The sequence below is a fragment of the Teleopsis dalmanni genome, chromosome 1, assembly GCF_002237135.1.
Source record: "Teleopsis dalmanni isolate 2A chromosome 1, ASM223713v2, whole genome shotgun sequence".
In the NCBI taxonomy this organism is placed as follows: Eukaryota; Metazoa; Arthropoda; class Insecta; order Diptera; family Diopsidae; genus Teleopsis; species Teleopsis dalmanni.
The window spans coordinates 181516672-181538944 of record NC_051846.1 but is presented as its reverse complement, the minus strand read 5'-3'; the positions used below and the strand labels follow the sequence as shown (position 1 = coordinate 181538944).

The window sequence follows — 22273 nt, the reverse complement described above, 5'->3', positions numbered from 1 at the left end:
TTCTATAGTTTATTATATCATAATTTCTTGTTTGCATTTTTGCCTAAAGCTCCGCAAAGCTGAGCTAAGCTAATGTTTATGAAGTTTTAAACCACATTTAGGACGGTTATATTACTATAGTTATCAAGGATTTTATTATTATCTGTTTCTGAATGTATGTTATATTATAATCCTTCATGAAAATCTGAGATCGTTTTAATCCTGATTCCTTGTTTGATCCTAATTCCAATTGAAATCAAAATAATAAACAATCTTTATTTCGGATTGAAGCTACAGAATTACAAAAGAGCTTTTTTTACAAAACATGGAACGATAAATGCTCACTTAAAACCTACTTCAAGGATGGACAGTTTTAGACAATAAAAAGTAACTTATGATTATTACTAAAATTACTTTGTTTTAGAAATAAAAATTAATAAAACCCTTACATATCTATTGACAGACTATTTAAATACAATTATTTTAAATGCCCAATAAATATTTACTGCCGAACTGATGAACTCAGTAATGAGCTTTTTACAGCCTTATATATACTTACAATATTATTAAAAACAAATTATTTATATATGAAATATATTATTCAATGTTGTTGATATTTTGCGGGTAATAAAAAATAATGTTAAACAAACTTTTAATATACTAAATAATATTTTTGTTCTTTAACCGGATGAATTTAATTAAAAATTTCACTAAAATATGCAACGCATATCATATAGTAAAATTTTAATGTGGAATTTAAATATGAATAAAAATTAGATTCTTTATCATAAATATGCAAAATTAAATAAAAAAAATACAATTGATTATCATTATCATTGACGTCAAATGTTAAAAAAAAACGTCATCTGTTGCGATAAAACGATTCTATTTCCTAAGATTTGTTATTGAGTAATCGATTCGCTTCTGATATTAAAATGATTTTTTTTTTTGCAATCTATAATCAGTAACTTTATATGTCATAAAATTACTTTAGTTTTACCGATTTGAACGAAAAACTTTTTATTAGTAACGATTTTAACACATAAGCGAAAATATTAGAACTTAAAAGAAATTTGTAGGCAGTTATCCAATCTCAACAGAAATTACTTATACATAATAGAATAAAATCTTCTAAATATAAGTATCTTTTGTAACTATAGTATCCATTACTGACTTACAAATGCAAATAAAGCAATAAATTTCAAAATAAATAACAGTACAATGACATATCAAAGTATGGTTCTGAACAACGTTGTGGTGAGAAGCATTCCAGAAAAATCACTACATCTCTGATTCTGTTTAGGTCCTGATATCAGATTCTTATCATTTTTTGGATACAAAGTAAAAATTGGTTCTTTTAGTTATCGGGGAATAGAGCAATGTTTTGTAATATGACTTAGGTAAAGATTTTGAATATTGCACCACCAACTACAAAAACACAAAATTTTGTAATAATAGGGCTACTATGTGGTCTTTATCAGAAGAATGAAGAATCAATACACACAATTCATATCAGGAGCATACATATATTTCAAGTAAACGTATTTTGTTATTGCCACCTTGTATTGTTATTGTAGGAAGACATGCTATGAGACTGCGTCTACCCTATAATTATTTTTAACGGGTTTATGGCTCGGCAAATGAAGAGGAAACTCTATTCCACCTCATGTGTGAATGTCCTTCATTGAGTAAGAAAAGATTCTAAATCTTTTGTGGGCCGTTTTCTTCCAGACCTGATAAAGTTGTCTTCCTGCAAAATTAGAGACTTGGCAAGGTTTATAGACTTGTCGGTATAGTCTACTTTCATTTGAATGCGGATGTTGCACCTTTAAGCGTTATTCGTACAATGACCACTGCGTTCATTTTCGATATACTTCTGGTCCAAAGCTAATTTATTGTGTCACAACGAGCCATTATTTCAGTTTAAGTTGGCTTTGAGCATAAGGCCGGCACTCCAATCTAACTTAACTTAACTGTTATTGTATTCGTTTACCAAACTCGTTACATATAGTCGTAAATAGCAGTATAATATACCAACTTGGACATTGTATTAATGTTAAATTTCATGTCAGATTGAAATAAAAGACCTCATTTTAATAATTGTCTATTGCAAATCATAATAATTATATTACATTATTATATTATATTATAATATTATATTATTATATTATATTATTAATTATATGTAATTATTAGTAAACAATAATATCTGTTGATAATGCAAATTACCATTTTAAAGTATAGGAGATTATAAAACGTACTATTAATGTAATTTTAAAAGCAGGTCAATGTCTTACATATCGTATAACAGACTTTCAAGAGACAAGCCATAAACCACATAGCATTTCCATTGAAGTATAGATAATGTTACTATTGATTAATAGGTTCTTCTACGAAATTATTTATGTTAAAAATGAAAGAACTATTCTAAAATGCCAAGATAAAAACCATTTTCTATAAAAAAAAAATATTTAACACTTCTATTAGCTACTATATAGCTATAAAACAATTATTCTATCCTATTCTCCATTACCTTGTCATTTTTACAAGAAATATCAATAATTAATTTTTGGAAACATAGTTCCACACTGGAAAAATTTGAGAATAGAACATAAGGAGTCTGCAAAACACTACACAACCTTTTTGAATATGAATCATGAATATCCTGGTCTTATCGATTAGTATGTATGTATATTGATCCTTTTTTCGAGTCAGCGCAACTGGGCACTTTTACTCTTTGATAGCTGGGGGATCTACAGGGTCCCACCCATCTCATTGACTAATTTATGTATTGCCTGTAAGCTTCATGATTATTCAGTGATTGATCTAAGATCTGCGTACCTCCCCGTGCGGAGAGTGATTACTCTAAGATTAGATAGTGGTAAGTAGGATAGCCTGTCAATTTTCGCATATAACTTCAGGGCTCTGTCTCTTATGTATTTTTTGATCGGGTCTATTCAAAGGTCTCTTAGCATGTCGTTTGTGCGGATGTACCAAGGCACTTTGAAGAGCCTTCGGAGAGCCTGACTTTGAGCGACTTGTAGCTTTTGTATAGTAGAGTCGGCAGCTTTGCTATACGCGACACACCCATAAAGTGATGCTGGTCTAATTATCTGGCTATAGATCAGTTTTCTGTTCTTAGCGATTGTAACAAGTAATTCTTAAACGTTACTTTTAAAATAATTAGACTTTATAATAAAAAAATATAAATTGCACACTTCAATAAGAAAGCTGTATATATAATAAAGCTTAATAATTTTAGCTATAATAATTAAATGAAGAATATTCTTTAATAATTCAGATTAGATTGTAAGTTTATGATAGTATATGCAGGTGACACATTAATATGTAGGGACTTTTTAAAAAATCTACGTATTGCATTACACATCAATCTTAGGAATATGTAAATAAAAAAATCGTAAATGTTGATGCAGTAAACATTATTATGAAAACCTTTTGCAAATATTTAAAGCTTACCAGATAGACTCATCTATCAGTATATGATAATTCATAAGATATTTGATGATAATACAAAAAAAAAAACTCACTGTCTATCAAATTAAAATATTTAAATTAATATAGGAAAACAGATCTGAGAGCATATGAATATGTATCTCGGCAGCTGAATAATAATGTCATTCACTGCAAACTTTTAAGTCCGGTCCATGTTAGCGAGCACTCTACATAGACTGGAGCGCAACCGCACAGTTGACCGTAATTTAAATTTTTTTGTTTTATAGTTCGGGTTCATTTAAATTAATAAAGCAAAAAATTTTAAGATTTTGTATTATTTTTATTATTGTTGGAAAAAAAATTATAATGCTTTGAAATAAAAGTGAAATCATATTATGCAATATTAATTACAAGTTTTTTTAAGGTTGTTTAAGTGGTCTTATTAAAAATTGTAATTTGTTAAAACAAGTATGAATGTAAGGAAAATTTAATTAATAATTACTTTAACTTATAATGTAATATATATCAAAGCTAAATAAAAAGTTAACTTGTTTTAATTGTACGTTAGAGTTAATAATTTTAACATATATTTAATCTATTTGGGAACAAAAATTGGTTTGGGTTAAGGCCAATTGTTGTAAATCAAAAAAGAATTGATCAAATTCGAAAAGACATGATCATGTAAAACGCTTTGGTTAAGCTCGACATATAGGTTCCACATATTCTTATACAAATATTTATCTTCATCATATTGACGTCTTTGATTTTTTCTCAAGAAAATAATTTATTTCCGAGACATATTTGTATGAGTTTTCATTAACTTCATTAAACACAAGAAATCATGGAGTAAAAAAGAAACCCGTCTAGCTTTAAAGAACTCTTAAGCAGTGACGTAAATCTGTTTGATACTGTCTGTTTCAAGGAAATCATTTTATAAGGCACTACTGGACAATACCACATCAACTTCTACAATAACAGGAATAACATCAGTTAGGTCGAGTATAGACAATGGCTCTCTACCCTTCATATGTCGTATACTTAGATGCACACACAAATTTGTGCTCTATTTCTTTATGGTTACAACTTAATGGATTTCAACAGTAAAGAAGATATTGTGTTTCAACAAAATAATGGGAAGCATTAGGTTAGGTTGGAATGTGCGGCTCTGTGCCCAAAGCCTACTTGAACTCAAATAATGGTCCGTCCGAGAAAACATGACTCCCTCATTCAAGTAAAATTGAACCATCCTGACAAGTCTATAAACTTGGTAAAGTCCCTAATTTTGGAGAATGGCAATTCTTTCAAAGCGGTAAGAGGGACAACAAAGATTTTAAATCTTCTTCTAACTAATAATGGACACCGACACATAAGGTTTTTTTTCTCATCCCCGGAACCACAATCACGGCCACATCATTATAGACCATAGCACGAGCACGTTCTTCCGTTCGTACAACAGGACCAAGTCAAGAAAGTATTTTAAATAATATCTCATCGTTCCATTTAATTTGATACTCTGTGCCAACGCGTTAGGAAGCATAGATCTTCCCGAAGTATTAGTCTCTCGAATGCTAATAGTCTCTTCTTATCGAAGACAGCTTTTTAACGCTGTTGGTTATTGTCCAAGCTTGTGCAGTATACAGTAGGACGGGTATGAGAAGGAAACTGTAGACTGATTTTTGTTGTCAAGAGAGGACTTAATTACTTAATTGCCTACTTGGACCTAAGTATACAAAAATACATATATATATTATTAAGTCTATACTGTTTTCTTTAATGTAGTTTAAATATCTGTATTTTCGTCTAAGGAAAATACTCAAGAGGATTCAAAAAATTGTCTTTTGGTATGAGTTCTTAATAACATACAAGTATAAGATATTTCACTTTCTTTTTGAAGAAAATATAAAATTTATTTTATTATTAGTACGTACCTTCAAAAGTGACTGTCATTTTGTTTATATGTTTAAAACGTGTTAGTTTTAGATTACCCATGTATAATTTTTGCATATAAATGACTCCCCCTGAGTTATTTTGACAAAATACATAAACGCACGCATTTACATAAAAAACGTGTGACGTGTTCAAAGCCTGATAAGCAGGTCAATAAAATTATATCAGCAAATATAAAAAATAATTGATTGTTTTAAAAATGAAATTTGAATTACGTATAAAATTATTTTGAAAAATTTGCAACCAATGAGTTAATCGTTAATGGGAATTTAATATGAGTTTTATATTTCAAACAAATAAACAAACAAGAAGAAGCACATATCCTATGCATGTTTTTTATTACCGGCAACAAGTGGTGGTCGTAAAAGCAATAAAACCCGATTGGCTACAGCGCCCAACAACAACAAAAACAGCAATAGCAACATTGTGCATCGAAATAAGAAAGTTAATTAGAAGAGTAAACAAAAATCGGACGATGGTTTCCAATAACTTTTTATTGACAAATACTTAAGCTTCTATGTAGGCATAAGCCAAACACATAAACTTACCGGTTTTTTGGCTGCAAGCGGCTTATTTATCAAATTTAAATGTGGCTCAAATTCTTGACCAAATTTTTCGATTAGACTGTTTTCTGCTGCTTCTTGTGGACATTCCTCCTGCTGTACTAATTCCCAAATATTTTGCGGTATATAGAAACTGAGTACAAGACCAAGTAGTAAACCGAAAATAAAATAATGATTGCGACTGAATGCAGATCTACGCATGTTAAGCAATTTTTTATAACGCGAAAATTTGAATATCATTTAATTTATTTTAATTTTATCTTAAGGACACAAACACGAGCAAAATGAAGGATTTATTTTACTACTATTCAAGGCTCAATAAGCTCAACGAGACGTTGGCAAGTGGCGGGAGTAAAAGACAAACACTCACAACTGTTGCTGTCACGATGTTGGCAATGATCTTTCATCTTTTTTTACGCACACATAATCAATTGGATTCATTTTGCACGCTTCTGCGGCAGCAATTTTTTTTTTTCGCTAAAAGAACAATTATTCCTTTTTATATTTTTGGCAATTTCCTCTCACATTGATAAATTAGTTATTTTATTGATTATATATTATACACTCTAACTATTAGAGACATTTTTTTATTATTCTCTGATTTTATATTTGAAATTGACTGGTAATGAAAATTTAATTAAAAAATACGTTTAACTGATCGATTGAACGAATAATAACACAGCGCTATCCGTTGCACAACCCGCTTAACAACCTCACACGAGCAGATCCGTTGTCAAACTGACAACTTGTTGTATACAATCAGAGACTAAACAAAAAAGACACAAAGCTACCCACCATATATTTTACGATTTAAACGAAATGGAAATTTCTTTCTAATTTTGTCAATACCCCGTATTTCGAGCTGAAAGCCCTGGCAGCTAGCGCTCATTCTTCCTATTTTAGTTATAAGATTTTACATTTTGTAATTAATTATAATAAATAAAAATAAAAAAAATAATACCCTGTATTTAAATTAATTTTATTAATATTGTAACATATAACTATAACAACACAATTTGTATTCATATTTGGTAACTATTAAAAGCAAAGCAAGTTAATGTACGAGGGCGGTTTGATAAGTCAGTGACTTTTTGAATAAAACAAATTTTTAAAACAAAAATTTGTGTGATGTGTGAATCAGTTGTTGTTTGTTTGAATTTAAATTTTTGTATTGTTTATTTGCGCGGCACTGATGTTTTCACCAGACTTTACACGAAGCTGTTCCATGAAAATCTGTGTAAGAAGCGTAATTTGGTACTTTAATTGCGTTACGTTCTCAGTTCGTACTTTACTTGTGTTTTACTTGAGTTTTACTACGAGTAGCTCGTGGAACAGACCTATTATAACATATTTCATATTAATTTTTACATATGAAAAATACTAGATTGAATTTTATATTGTTCTTTATATTGTTCTATTTTGAAAATTGTTTTGATTCGGATTTAAATTTTCTCTATTTCTATAAAATATTATCTCTATCAAAACATACATTCATAATTATTACATTGGAATTCTTCGAGACAGTATTTGCTAAAGTCATTCCGAAAGGACATGACTTCGAGACTGCATTAACTACACCTACAGACACGATGGCAGACATTTCTTCAACTCCGTTACCTATAATTATTCTAACCTCGAGTTTTTGTTGTGTCTAGCACGAAGATACTTTATTAGACGTCATAATCTTTTCCTGATATGCTTTGCCCAGCTCAATTTCCCATCGATTTGCTTGATGATATGAGATACAATCGTGGTAACAATAACCCCTTACACAGAGTAATTAATTACTTCTTAGCAAGTGCATTCTCGTTCATTTCCACTTGTCTCCAATTTTGGCTTAGCTATATTTATGTTATATATTCTTTTATCTGCCATGTCACCGCAATTGTTGTTGCTTTCAATGTAAAATGAAAATTTGACACTGACAGCTGACTTAATTTTGTATTGAAAACAACAACAATTGCTTGATATGACTGCTATCATAACATGCCCATTACTAATATTTTAATATTAAATTTTTAAATTATAAAAATTTTTTGTCAAAATCGATTAGTTTATATATTTATCGTTATCCATAATGTCAAGGACATAAATTATGTGACAATATGACAATATGGCTATTATTATAAATTCAGTAAAGTGTTTTTTTTTCTCATATAAATTCTTCGTTGATATAAAACAATCAAAATAATATATAATTATGTTAGAGATTTACTTCACATGTAAAGTAAATTAATTTTAGAGCTGCGTTTCAATATACGCTTTTAAAAAGGTGGCAACATATTTTTGATACATTTTGAAAATTCTTCAATTCACAATATTTGATCTGCGTGCAATTTGTGTACAAATTTTTATTCTTTACTCCGCAAATATTTTAAGTAAAACTTGTACATTACAATGGAACCAATGAATTTAGGAAGCCCAAGCGGTAGTCCAGCAACATCAAGTCCATATCTGCCTTCATTTTTGATGGGTGATCCAACTGTGCAAGGTACACAAAATGCTCTTTCTCCAAATAAAGGCGGTAGAAATGTATCATTTAGTAATGGTAGGTTTATTCAAGGAGTATAAAAGGACTATACAAATAACACTAATTTTTTTCAGCAACACCCACTGGACCCGTATCGCCTAAAGATAAAAATCGACAAGTTTTAGGGCAAAAAACACTCTTTGGTAATTACCAACAATCGCCATCTTGTGGTGGGACACCGAATTTCAACAATACTTCCATGCAGAATCATAATTCAAGTATATCTGGTCCTCCAACTCAAGGACTTTTTGACACATTGCGAAATGAACGCTTTCAAGTTCAGACTCCGGTGCGCAATGCACATTTGCCACAATTCGGCACACCTGGACAATCTAATAATGTTAGTGGTTTTGGACTTAACCAAAGTTATCAATCGAATCAACAAACAAATTTTTATAATGATTCTCGAATAAGTGCAAATAACACGACACATATGTCAAGATCAATGTTATCACCTTTAGCTCCAGTGTGTCTATCGCCACAGACTCAGTCAACTTTGTGGATAACTGTTTTTGGTTTTCCAATCACTTCCATTTCGACGATTTTACAGCATTTTTCGCAGTGTGGCACAATAGTTGACAAAATTTTTCCATCACAAAATGGTAATTGGGTCCATATAAAATACTCTTCACTTGTTGAATGTGATAGAGCTTTGAATTTCAACGAAAAAATAATTACACAGAATATTATGATAGGAGTAACACGGTGTAAAGATCGTTCAATTGTTGAGAAAGAAAACATGGTCGATAGTATACCGTAAGTTATATGATTAAAAACTCTTGTTTCAAAATATTTATTAACTTATTTAACAGATCTACTCCAAAAATAAGGAATTTGGCACATCCATCTACACCTGTAGCGAGCAAAGATGTTTTAACTCCACAAAATCAAAGTATCGCTCAAAGGAGCTCTGGAATCATGAACAAAGCTATTGATTTATTTTTCGGTTGGTAGCAGCATATAAATAAAAATTTTCTGAATTAGTTTAATATATGGTAATATGTCCACGTTTATTAAAAATTCATGTTTCAAACTACAGTTTGTCAATAATGTAAAAGAAAACGATTAAAGTATTTATATATTGTTTTTTATTTCAATAATTTCTGTTTTAAATTAAAAAATTTTAATAATATTATGATTAATAAAATAATTGTTTTTCTATATAAACTATTAATATTAAACAAATAAATATTTTTTGTATAAAGAAATAAAAAAAGATTATTTTTCTTAACTTATTTAAAATGAAACTTTCGAATTCCAAACATTAATTAAAACAAGTTGCAGCTACATCATTTACTTTTGATCGATTAGGGCATTTTCCAAATCCTTCATTTTGGGATAGTTAACATCACGACTGTCCAACTTAGACTGAGCCCACAAAATTAATTTTAGTAAAAACATGACCTTTGGCGTTGATTCTGCACTGTGTTCACATTTCAGAATTGCAGCATTCAATTCACTGGCAATCTATTGAAAATAAGAAATTATTATTTAAAATAATAATATTTAATATTATTTAAAACAAAAAATTAAGAAAAAGTCCATAAACTTAAGCAGATTAACTTCAAAGTCCAAATATGTTATATAAGATTCTTAGAACTTAAAATTAAATGATTGTGTCCCAAAATTTGCATTTCAGTTTACATATTTGGTAATAGGGTTAAGCAAATATTAAGACTATTTATTGATTTACTACATACCTTTTGTCGGTGAGTTTGTTCTAATAAATGAGCAAAAGGACTGTTTTGTGGTTTTTCAAACGCCAATAATGCTAACGTACGTTCTAACTCAGGTAGTATGTCTGGAATGTCCTCACCCGCTTCTGATAACTTTGTTTGAGCAAATGTCAATGCATCTTCGATTTTTCCACCACTATTATATATATATATAAACATATATGAATTATAAAAATCGTAGTACCCTCTTACGATATAGTAAACGTACCGAATTAATTCAATTAATTGTAATTGTTGTAAATGAAAGAATAAGAAACGATCATTGTCAAGCAATTCAGGATGTAATTGGTTAACCAAATGAGTTGCTTCTTGTATACGACCATTTTGGACAGCTTCGCGAATTAATATGCGATCATCTAGCGAATTTAGCTCAATCAATGGTTCCAGACCTGCTTCATGCTGAAATTTTTCAGCAGCCTCTTTAAATCCCTCTTTAAAATGAAAAACTTGCTAAAAATAATTTCTTCTATTAACTGATAATATTTTTACCTGTCACTAAATAGTTCATTATTAAACGGTTCATGTCTGCTTGCTTAAATGGAAAATGATGTTCCAAACGTAGCATCCACTCATCTTTTGTAATACACTCGTTCTTGTCGTTATAACTCATTTTTTTACTTTTCCTTGCTTTGCCAATTTTGAAGCCGTTTATTTAAAAATCTTGTAAAAAAAAATATGTTTTACTTTTACAAACAATAATGCAAGTTGTCTGCAATTCCTTTGTGTTTTAATTTTCTCTACTAACGAAATGTCACTTTCTACTGATAGATAAATATTAGAAGCAGGGATGAAACTTAAAAACTTTTTAAATGTATTATTTGACAGTTACGAGTATATAAAATGTTCCAAAAATTGCTACTTTTCATTTTATTACTAATAGCATATTCAAACAATTTCGTATTTTCATTAATAAAGTAATTTTAACAAACGGACAGTAATTTTAAAGTAAAGTAATTTTATTTCGCTTTTCTTGTTTTTACAAGAAAATACAATACAACACAAATTTAGTTTTTATTTTGTTTTATTTTATAATTTTTATTTATTTAATACAAGAAAGTGTGACGATACAAGTTTGAAATAAAAATCATTTACATCTGAACACACTTTAAAAAAAATTATATTGTCCATTTGATAAAAGACAATTTACTTTTTCAATTTCAGAAATTGAAAACTTATGTCTAAAACGAATTCATATTTTTTAATGTTATTCTGTTTAGTATTATAACTATAACAATTTTAAGTGTGAGGCGTCTACATTGCATACGAATTTCGGCATGCGTGTTCTTACGAAGGAATTAAATGTACGTTAACATATGTGAGTGGTTACAGTTGCTGAAAACAATTCGTGCGATGAGTTGTCTTCTTACGTAAACATTTCATTAAACAAAATATGTTGTTTAAAATGCATTCAAAAATATATACTACTTTTAGGAAATAAATTGTGTGTTGTAAATTCCTTTGGTAATGGAATAGGCAAACTCTGCATTTTTATACTTTGATGAGTAAAAATTATGCAACCAAATTCATCTTTTGTTATTTAAAATTAATAAATAATTTAATAAAAAATTATCCGCTTAATTTCATTTTCACTATCCATTTTGTTTTCAAAACAAAGCAAAACTATCAATTTAGAGCAACGTAACCGCAACATGCGACGTGTTCGTACGAAAAATATATGTACGAACACGCTATACAAAATTCGAATGCAATGTAGTCGTACCGTAACTGTGTTTTCATTTGAAGAATACAAAAAAATGGGCGAAAATTTTAAATATTTTTTTTATTTACCAGTAAAATTAAATTTAAATAATAAAAATTCATGGCAGTGAATCATATTGAACAGTTAATATATAAAATAAAACCAAAATGTCTTTTTCTTTTTTTTTTCACTATTCCTGAAAGTTAAACTTTTCTTGTAAGATAAGCTATTGTGTATACATATTATAAAAAAATTTTGTTTATAAATTTAATATATTAGTATACCAATTTATAATTAATTTATATAAGAAAATTTCGTTGAGTAGGCAACTCTGTTCAAGCGAGCGTGAGTTTTTTGACAATCGGTAAATACTAAAACTTTATGGTATGTGATTTGATTGGCATATCTTAATGGAAATTTATTATTAATCAAAAAGTGAAAATAAGATACTAAAAAACTTTTATTTCATAATTTTAATTCGTAAGTTATATATTATTTTCATTTATTTTAATCTTGATTAAACAAGTTTATGAGCATATATTAATCGATTTCATCAATGGGATCAGAAGGTAAGAATAAGTGTGAAAATATTATTTTTTAATTTTATATAAATATTTTGTTTTTTTCAATATTCAGATCGAGACCGCCGACGATACAGATCGCGTTCTAAAGAGAGGTCATCAAGAAATGGTATAAATAATTTATAATTATAATACATTAATACAGTTTATATCACAACTCCTAAATTATCGGTTATTAATAATTTTTTAGTTCAGTTGAAATGTGACATCACAAATAAATAAAATGGATGAATGTTTTAATCTTAACTATAAACTGTAACTGGATAAATAGTGTTTATATGATATTTGCAACTGAATGGCATATTTTATTAGTTTAACATAAAAAACCAAAAACATATTTTAAATCGCATCTGACCTTATTTATCTTCTATTAATGTTATGAGAACAAATGATTATGTTATATCATTTTTATTATATTTCCTGCAAATGTATGCAAAATTGCATAAAAATTATAACACTTTCGGAATTTATAATTTACTTCATTTGTCATTCCTTATACATTAAGAAGTCAGAGCATTAAATAATAATAAATTAATATATATCCTCGTTCAGCAAGATATGGCAAATGATAATAGAAATATATAAATGATCATTTATATATTTCTTCAAAATGATTTAGTAAAGTTATAGTACAAATTATTTGCAAACCAATTTCCGCAAATCTTGATGACTTTACAAATTGTTATGTTGACCTCGGTCCCATATTCGGTCAAATTTTTTTACGCCACTCACAGTTTATATGAAATACTTATATATATACAAGATAACTATAACTTTCTTCATTGAGATGCATTATGTTCTATTACTATTGGAATTTGTCCAAGTTTAACTAATATTTCTATTAAGTTAATGATAACTAATGGTAACTTGCGTATTTCTTTTAAAATATTTCAAATGAAAATTACATAATTAATAATTAATTAATATATTATTAATATAAATTTGTAGGCGAAAGTAGGTCTGCGAGAAATGGAAACAATGGTAGCAGTCGGAGCAACCGTGATGAACGTAAGAGGGACCGCGATAGAGACGGGGATAGACGACGCGATGAAAAGAGAAGGAGGCGTACAAGATCGAGGTCTTTATCTAGGGATTATGAACGAGAAAGAGAACGCGACAGAGCGTAAGTGTTAACAAAGAGTTTTATAAATAATTATAATTCAAATATTATTATAGTGACAGAAGGCAAATAGAAAGAGAACAGCGCGATTATAGAGATAGAGAACGTGAAAAAGAATGGGAGAAAGAAAGAGAAAGGGATCGTGAGCGAGAGAGAGAGCGTGAACGTGAACGTGAAAGAGAACGCGAACGTGAACGGGATCGAGATCGAGATCGTGATTCGGGATCAAGACGTGTAGCTTCTCCTCCGGTTATTATTAAGGAGTCTAGCAGTTCTTCTTCTGAGGAGGAAATCGATAAAGAGGAAGAACAACGCCGTTTAGAATTAGAAATGATCAAAAGAAGAGAACGAATCGAACGTTGGAGAGCAGAAAGAAAGCTTAAAGAATTAGAATCCAATAAAAAAGATTTAAAAAGTTTGATTCCACCTTCGGCTGCCACAGCTAAAAAATGGAGTTTGGAAGATGAATCTGAAGAGGAAGATAATGCTACAAATGATATCAGAAAAGAGGCCGAATCACCTCCCCCATCTAAATTTTTGAGCATCAAAGAAATAAAAGAAGAGGATGAAGAAGAGAAATATAAAAAAGATAAACCAAAGCCAAAGGAAATCGCAATAATTGTTGAAGAAAAAATTGAAACGAAAGAAGAGGATGATGATATTGATCCCTTAGATGCATATATGCAGGAGGTTGATAAAGAAGTGCGTAAGGTAAATAATTTTATAAGTCAACCTAAGAAGCAACAAGGAGTAGTTATCTTAACTGGTGTTGCTAAAAAAACGACGAAAACTATCAATAAAGGTGAATTAATAGAACAGAATATGGATAGCTTGGAGTATTCTAGCGAAGAAGAGTTAGAAGACATTAAAGATACGGCTGCGAACTTAGCAAATAAGCACAAAAAAGAATTAGCTAAAATTGATCACTCTGGTGTTGATTACTCATCTTTTCGAAAAAATTTTTATGTCGAGGTACCAGAGTTGGTACGTATGTCGCAACAAGAGGTAGAAAAATATCGTGCTGATCTAGAAGGTATACAAGTAAAAGGAAAAGGCTGCCCGAAGCCAATTAAGGTATATATAAATATGTTAATTTGTAGTTTTTAATATAAATTTTTTAACAATCTTACCTTCTAGACATGGGCACAATGCGGTGTAAGTAAAAAAGAAATGGACATTTTGCGAAAACTTGGATTTGAGAAACCTACTCCAATACAGTGTCAAGCAATTCCAGCTATTATGTCTGGACGGGATTTAATAGGTATTGCTAAAACTGGCAGTGGTAAAACGCTCGCATTTATTTTACCAATGTTTAGGCATATATTGGACCAACCGCGCTTGGAAGATGGTGATGGACCAATCGCAATTATTATGGCGCCAACCCGAGAATTGTGCATGCAAATTGGCAAAGATATACGACGGTTTTCGAAAAGTTTAACACTGAGGCCAGTGTGCGTATATGGCGGCACGGGAATATCTGAACAAATAGCTGAGTTAAAACGTGGTGCTGAAATTATAGTGTGTACTCCAGGTCGTATGATAGATATGTTGGCTGCTAATTCAGGTCGTGTTACAAATTTGCGGCGTGTTACATACGTTGTTTTAGATGAAGCAGATCGTATGTTCGATATGGGTTTTGAACCGCAAGTTATGCGTATAATAGATAATGTGAGGCCCGATAGACAAACTGTCATGTTTAGTGCTACATTTCCACGTCAAATGGAAGCCTTAGCTCGACGCATTTTAAAAAGACCAATAGAAGTTATTGTGGGCGGTCGTTCTGTTGTCTGCAAAGATGTTGAGCAGCATGTAGCCATTCTTGAAGATGATGCTAAATTCTTTAAATTGTTGGAACTGCTAGGACATTATCAGGAAGAGGGCAGTATAATAGTCTTTGTTGATAAACAAGAAAACGCAGATATATTACTTAAAGATCTAATGAAAGCATCATATCCCTGTATGAGTTTACATGGTGGTATCGACCAGTTTGATAGAGATTCGACGATTATAGACTTTAAATCGGGAAGAGTGCGTTTACTGATAGCTACATCGGTAGCTGCACGAGGGTTAGATGTTAAAGACCTCATATTAGTGGTTAATTATGATGTACCAAATCATTATGAGGATTACGTTCATAGGTACATTTTACATAAATATCAATTTAAAGTAAATTTTTCGTTTAACAACTTTTTTTTTAATTGACAGATGTGGTCGGACTGGACGTGCTGGAAATAAAGGTGTGGCATGGACTTTCTTAACGAATGAACAAGCCCGATATGCAGGTGATATAATCCGCGCTCTAGAACTTTCAGAAACAGAAGTACCAGAAGATTTGCAAAAATTATGGACAGAATATAAAGAAGCACAAGAAGCAGAAGGCAAGAAAGTTCATACTGGCGGTGGCTTTAGTGGAAAAGGTTTTAAATTCGATGAACAAGAAGCAAATGCGGCTAAAGAAAGCAAAAAGCTACAAAAAGCTGCTTTAGGTTTAGCTGATTCTGATGATGAAGAAGATATTGAACAAGATATAGATCAACAAATAGAACAATTATTTGCAGCAAAGAGAACTGTAAAAGATACTTCTATACCGGTTGTAACATTAGCTTCTACAACAGCAAACACTACAGCTACTGCCGCACCTATAGTAACAATGGCTGGCGGTTCAGACAAACTTGAACTTGCAAAACGTCTTGCTTCGAAAATAAGTACAACTAAAAATCTTGCACCGGAAACAATACTAAAAGGCACTACTACAGCTCCGCCAATATTAACGGCACGAACTGTAGTTGAACAGTTAGCTGCTAAATTAAATAATAAGTTAAACTATCAACCTAAGGATGATGAGGAAGGTATTGCAGGATTAATGCCGAATCAAGCCAACTCATTTACAAAATATGAAGAAGAATTAGAAATAAACGACTTTCCTCAGCAAGCACGCTGGAAAGTTACATCTAAAGAAGCTTTGGCACAAATTTCTGAATATTCTGAAGCAGGTTTAACAGTACGTGGTACTTATGTGCCTACTGGTAAGAATCCGCCAGAAGGAGAACGTAAACTATATCTAGCAATTGAAAGTTGCAGTGAATTGGCGGTGCAAAAAGCAAAACGTGAGATCACACGACTAATAAAAGAAGAATTGCTAAAACTTAGTTCTGCACATCACGTCTTTAACAAAAACAGATATAAGGTTCTCTAGTAGTAAACCTTACAATTATATGAGGAAATGTCGGATTTATCTCATTTCACTTTGTAAGATTATTTAAGTTTTGCATGTGCTTTTTCTACATTAAATTATATATTTAATAAGTAGAAATAAATACATTCGTTTAGATATGAATTTATGTATTTGTTTTGATTTTTATGTTTCTTTTTGGACTTTGGTCAAATTAAACATAATTTATAAACTCGTCTCTATATATTTTTATACAAGGTATAAATACAATATTAAATTGATGGAATAATAAATATTTTATCTCTAGAGAATCCTGACCACATGAACGAAAGAAATCAGTGTTTCTCATTATAAGCGTGCTGATTAACATCAATTGATTGTTCTTTAAAAAGTAAATACCCTAATAAATATTTATAAAATAAAGATAATCAATAAATTAAGAAAATTTTTAGTATGTGGTAGGTACATGCAAATGTAAATAAAGATTGGTAATAGATTATATTAAGTTGATCTAGCTGGCTATGAGAGACCAATTGACTATTGGTCAATACCAGATTGAGTTAGACTATGTAAGTTTATCGTGGATATAATGTAGCATATTACGAATTTAATCTGATTTTTGAAGTGCTATTCATAGAAAGTTGTCATATTGTGCAGCCCCCAAATGTTTTATTGTGATAATCCAGTACTAACAAAAAGAGATGTTTTAGTTTTCTTTACTTTCTGCTTTCCATATTTACCGCATGGGCGGTATTATTGATTTCTATTATGTATAAGTGTCGCTAATAAAAGGTAGCATATTTATCATAGTTTTACTGCTAATATATCCCAAACAAACACCACTGGAACTTTAATCTGTGTCCGATCTCAAAAGACGGTTGTGCTACTAAGCACAGTCCATTTAAGTCCACAAATATTTTAAGTATTCAGTTACTTACTCCTAAATATTATTCATTATCTATTTAACAAAAAAAAGATCCTAAAGAAAATTTATTGTTTCGTTAAGTCCTAATCAATTCTACACAATTTTATTAACCTTATAATCTTAATAAATTTATAGAATAACTTTTATTAGCAAAAACTTGATTTGAATTTTAAAATATTGTTCAAAATGTTATTTATATATAATAATAAAATTATGATTATATGTGAAAACATTTTATTGTTTGTTGTTTATAAAATTTAGTTGCAGTGAGAGTTTCATTATGTTAATATTTTAACATTATTTAATTTAACGTATTATTTAATTTATATCTGTTATATTTACAACTTAATAAAATAAATTATTTAATCTCTTAAAATACAAGGAACATTGATCTATTGTGAATATGCACAATAGTTCAACATTATCAGTGCAACCAACATATGAAAAAAAAATTTAATTTAAATTTGACAGTAACGAACGGGAAATAAAGGCACGCACTTTAAACCATATCAATACAAGTGTTATTAAATTAAGTATTTAGAATAAAGAAGTTATTTTCTGCACACATGGCACACAAAATGGATTATAAAAGTAACAAAGTATTACCAAAACCTGGTGATCCCAAACTACCTACGATAATGAGACATTTACAAATGGATTACGGGAGATATAAATTCACCGTTTATCGTTGTGCATCCAAATTTGTTGCGCTGCAAAAATTGCTTTTCAGTGTGTAATTTGAGAAAAATTTATCAGTAATTATTAGTAATTTTATTTTTTTTATAGCTGCAAATATACCTTATAAGTTAGTTTTAGCAGTTTTGGAAAGGCATGGTATACGTGAAGCCCACAGTAGTTTAATGGTGCCGCCATTTCAACTGACCTCACTCATACGTGATATATACTTTGCTTGTGAAAAATTAGGACATTTTACAAAATTTGCTACGTACAACTTGGAATCAGCAACATCTGTACTATCAAATTATTTTTGGGATATATTTGATCCGTAAGTAAATGTTAATATTTTTATTAATGCAATCTAATGTTATGCATTTCAATATATATTTAGGAGACGAAGGCATTCAGTTTCTTTATTGGAAATAAAAATGACATTGCTTTTATTATGTAAATTTCACTTATCTGAACAGTTCATTGAAGAATTTTTTAATTTGGTCAAAGATGAGAAAACTAACTGCGTATCCATATTAAGTTTTGCTACATTACTTAATATTTTAATAAAAATATTTACTTATATTGGTGAAGGTAATGGATATGGAAATCACAACATCAAAAAGGTTTTGGATCAATGTTATGAAAGGGTGCGTGTACCAAAATTTCTTTAGAGAAAAATCGGTTAAATTGTATTTACTTATAGTGCCACAACTCAGCTGGTCTTACATTATATCAATTTCATTGCTTATGGACAAAGACGCAGACACGTTTTCTGATATACGCAAATTTAATTGCTTTAATTAAACGTATTGAGGATACCGAGAAATTAATACATAACAATATTTGTGCTTCATGTCATACCGAGAAAATTGTAGGTATCCGATTTAAATGCCAAATATGTAAGAATTTGTCTTTGTGTTTAAAATGTTTTGCAACTGGATACGCAACTAATAAACACGAAATAGGCCATCGTATGTTCGAGGTATTCAGTGAGGTTTGTAAGACTTTGAAAAATGAGATTTTTTGGTATAATATCTCCATATTATATTATTTTAGGACTTACCACCAAAAAAATATTCGAATTTTTTTGCAAAATTATGTAATATGTTTTTTTCAAATAATAACGAAGAAAGTAAAGGTTTTTGTAATGATAATGAAATGGGCACTGAAATGGCAACGTTACCAATGAATCACCATACATATAATATGCCACAATCAGCTCCAGGAGCAGAGAAGTTGGCTGATTCAAAAAAGGAGTTACCGCAAAAAGCACAAGATGAAAATAAATTAGATGAAATCAATAAATTAGAGCGTATGTATGAAAATAATTTAAATATTTTAGAAAACTAATAATTTTAAATCTTTACAGCATCCATAGCTGGCTTAACAACAGTGGCAATTAGCACATCCGAAAGATTGCAAACATTGATTAATAAATTAGACGAACAAAATATGTAAGTTTTATTTGCATTTTTACGATTTACGAATAGGTTTTACCTCTCAAACCTAGAAAATTATTTCAGGAATTTTTATAATTTATTGTTTTAATGACCAAAATTGTATTAATAATTTTGAAAAACTTAGCATTTAAAAAATTATTTATTTATATCAATATTTCGACTATATTCTATAGTCATCAGGAGTTTCAAAAATATTAAAATACAACTATATGTATTTTTTTAAGCGATAAAAATTATATAAATTTTGTACAACTTTATTAAATTATTATTGTCTTTTATTTCAGCAAATTGGAATTACAATTAAAATCTGTTAAAACAGCGACAAATGAAGAAATTTCCGAATTTCTAAATGCACATCACATATTTTTAGTTGATATAATAAATGAAATGAGAAATTTTTCGGTAAGCAATATTTGTCAATTTGTATTAAAATTTAACATTTTATTATTTCTATTTTTAAATAGAACGCTGATATTTCGAACGCATTCCCAAGTTCTAGTACACCAAATCGTTCAACTAACAGTTTTGTCAATAAAGCAACTGCAGTGGATGATGCTGACAATCTAACTCATTCAAGTAAGATATATTCTTATAATCCAAATACTGCAATAAATATTTAAACTTTTAACTATATATATAGTAAATGGTGCAGATCTAAATCGCAGTTACTTAGATGCTAATAAGTCGGATTACTCTCTTAAAGATTTAAGTTTATGGTTTAACCAAAGAAGAACATCTTTAACTACACATACAGCATATCCAGCATTAAGTATTTTACCTGACGCAAATACTGACGATATACGAGACACAGAAATGAACAACTTTAAGCAGCTGCTTAGTAAAGTAAAGGAAATAGTTGACGATTCATATAGCGATAATACAGAATTAGCAGCAGCAACTCAAAATTTGGAAAATGTTTTAGACAGTATTATTAAAGGTGAAGAAAGTCGTAGGTGCAGCACTTAAATGTATCTACTCTTATTAGGAAATTATATAGTAGTAAGTAATTTTATATTGTAAATGTTTTAATGTTTAAACATATATTAAAGTAAAAAAAAATTCTATATAATATTTATATACAATAAATTTTATTTATATTTCATATATTAATGCATGCAAGAATTGTACTGACTAAGTTTAGTGTGTACATATAAAATAATATAATTATTAAACATTTAGATACATAGAATTGAAAAGTTATATTTCTATAAATAGGCGAATTAACTACAAAGTTGTGACGTTTAAGTTAATATTTGTAAAATAGTAAGGAAATTAAGTTACTTTTATCAATTAATTACCACTATAGTTCATTTGTATGACCAGAAATATATATTTTATGTATATGCACGCTTAATGGTGCAGTTGACTACAACTATAGATGACTTTATAGTCGAAATATAAATCAATTATATTAACAATAATCATAAGTATTTTACTAAACTAACCCATCAGCTTGTATATACATGAAATTAGATACATTTAGTAATTGTATTTATTAAAGAAAACGAAATAACTTATAATAAATAAATCGTGATAATATTCATATCAAGAAATACTGTTTTTGTATTGTGTCCACAATGAAATTTACAGTTAATTTATTATATATTCCATCACTATTTTATTTAATTAATAAAATTTTAGCTAATATATGACTGAGTTCATCTCAATGTAATAAGCATTAAACAATGTAATAAACATTATGTCCGGCTACTGTTATATGACTAGCTTTAAACGTGAAAAGCTTGAAAACAGTGGCGAGAAATAAGGATAATTCTGATACAAGCGAAGACCCAGTGTATGTTGTCGAGCTGATAAGAAGCCGTTTTTAGTAAAATAACGATTTACAAAATGTGTATGTTATGTGTATACAACTATATCGGTTATAAAGTAATTTTTTTTTTAACGAATACTAATTAGAACTGCTTCAAATGATACTTTATTATTCGTACGAATAAATCTAATCCGAAGTATACTTAGCATTATTAGACTTAGACAATAGATACTGTATTGTGAATGCGAATATCTTTTTTCCTGAGTATTATTCAGCTCTTTTAGACTCTTTTAGAATACCTTCAATATGAAGTAAAATTAAGCACTATTATACTTAGATGATGAAAACTTTGCTATTATGAATTTGAATAAATCCAATCCCGAGTTATATTTAGCACTATTAGACTCCGACAATAGTTACTCTGTTGTAAATAGGAATGTCTCCAATTAGAAGTTTAATTCAGCATTATTAGACTTCAATCATAGTTTGTCAATAATCTCGTTTAAATTTAAAAATCTTACACAGCTTGCAAATCTTGTGCCAAGAGATCTGTTTCCAGTTGTAGTTTTGTAAGGTGTGCGACAAAGTTTTCGGTTTCAGTTTCATTTTTGTTCGATATGAAATCATTCACTGCTTTGAGTTCCTTTCGTATGGCATGCTCAAAA

At 29.5% G+C, this 22273-nt stretch overlaps 5 protein-coding genes across 5 annotated transcripts in view; 3 read left to right on the top strand and 2 right to left on the bottom strand.

Annotated features, from left to right (window-relative positions):
- LOC119670547 (chondroitin sulfate synthase 2-like) overlaps positions 1-6453 on the bottom strand; it is a 30959-nt gene extending 24506 nt beyond the window's left edge. Inside the window, exon 1 of the mRNA XM_038080843.1 lies at positions 5928-6453. Within this exon, the coding sequence (XP_037936771.1) occupies positions 5928-6182 (255 nt within the window). The 5' untranslated portion in view covers positions 6183-6453. The remainder of the gene's footprint in view (positions 1-5927) is intronic.
- A 1710-nt stretch (positions 6454-8163) lies between these two features.
- LOC119670546 (nucleoporin Nup35) lies at positions 8164-9532 on the top strand. Its single transcript, XM_038080842.1, has 3 exons — positions 8164-8490; positions 8547-9228; positions 9285-9532. Exons 1-3 carry the CDS (start codon positions 8340-8342, stop codon positions 9424-9426), a joined length of 975 nt encoding a protein of 324 aa, XP_037936770.1. The 5' UTR covers positions 8164-8339; the 3' UTR covers positions 9427-9532.
- A 14-nt stretch (positions 9533-9546) lies between these two features.
- On the bottom strand, positions 9547-10947 carry LOC119670545 (glucose-induced degradation protein 8 homolog). Its single transcript, XM_038080841.1, has 4 exons — positions 10698-10947; positions 10417-10639; positions 10173-10344; positions 9547-9939 (listed from the first exon to the last, which is right to left on the bottom strand). The coding sequence occupies exons 1-4, from the start codon at positions 10816-10818 to the stop codon at positions 9766-9768; spliced, it is 690 nt and encodes a 229-aa protein (XP_037936769.1). The 5' UTR covers positions 10819-10947; the 3' UTR covers positions 9547-9765.
- A 1329-nt stretch (positions 10948-12276) lies between these two features.
- Positions 12277-16904, top strand: LOC119670543 (probable ATP-dependent RNA helicase DDX46). Its single transcript, XM_038080840.1, has 6 exons — positions 12277-12476; positions 12544-12597; positions 13437-13611; positions 13665-14682; positions 14746-15746; positions 15814-16904. Exons 1-6 carry the CDS (start codon positions 12464-12466, stop codon positions 16802-16804), a joined length of 3252 nt encoding a protein of 1083 aa, XP_037936768.1. The 5' UTR covers positions 12277-12463; the 3' UTR covers positions 16805-16904.
- A 1259-nt stretch (positions 16905-18163) lies between these two features.
- Positions 18164-21343, top strand: LOC119670542 (dystrophin-like). The gene is made up of 9 exons (XM_038080839.1): positions 18164-18434; positions 18492-18711; positions 18775-19024; positions 19081-19371; positions 19434-19689; positions 19747-19831; positions 20122-20239; positions 20302-20413; positions 20478-21343. The coding sequence occupies exons 1-9, from the start codon at positions 18272-18274 to the stop codon at positions 20801-20803; spliced, it is 1821 nt and encodes a 606-aa protein (XP_037936767.1). The 5' UTR covers positions 18164-18271; the 3' UTR covers positions 20804-21343.
- Positions 21344-22273: the final 930 nt, after the last annotated feature.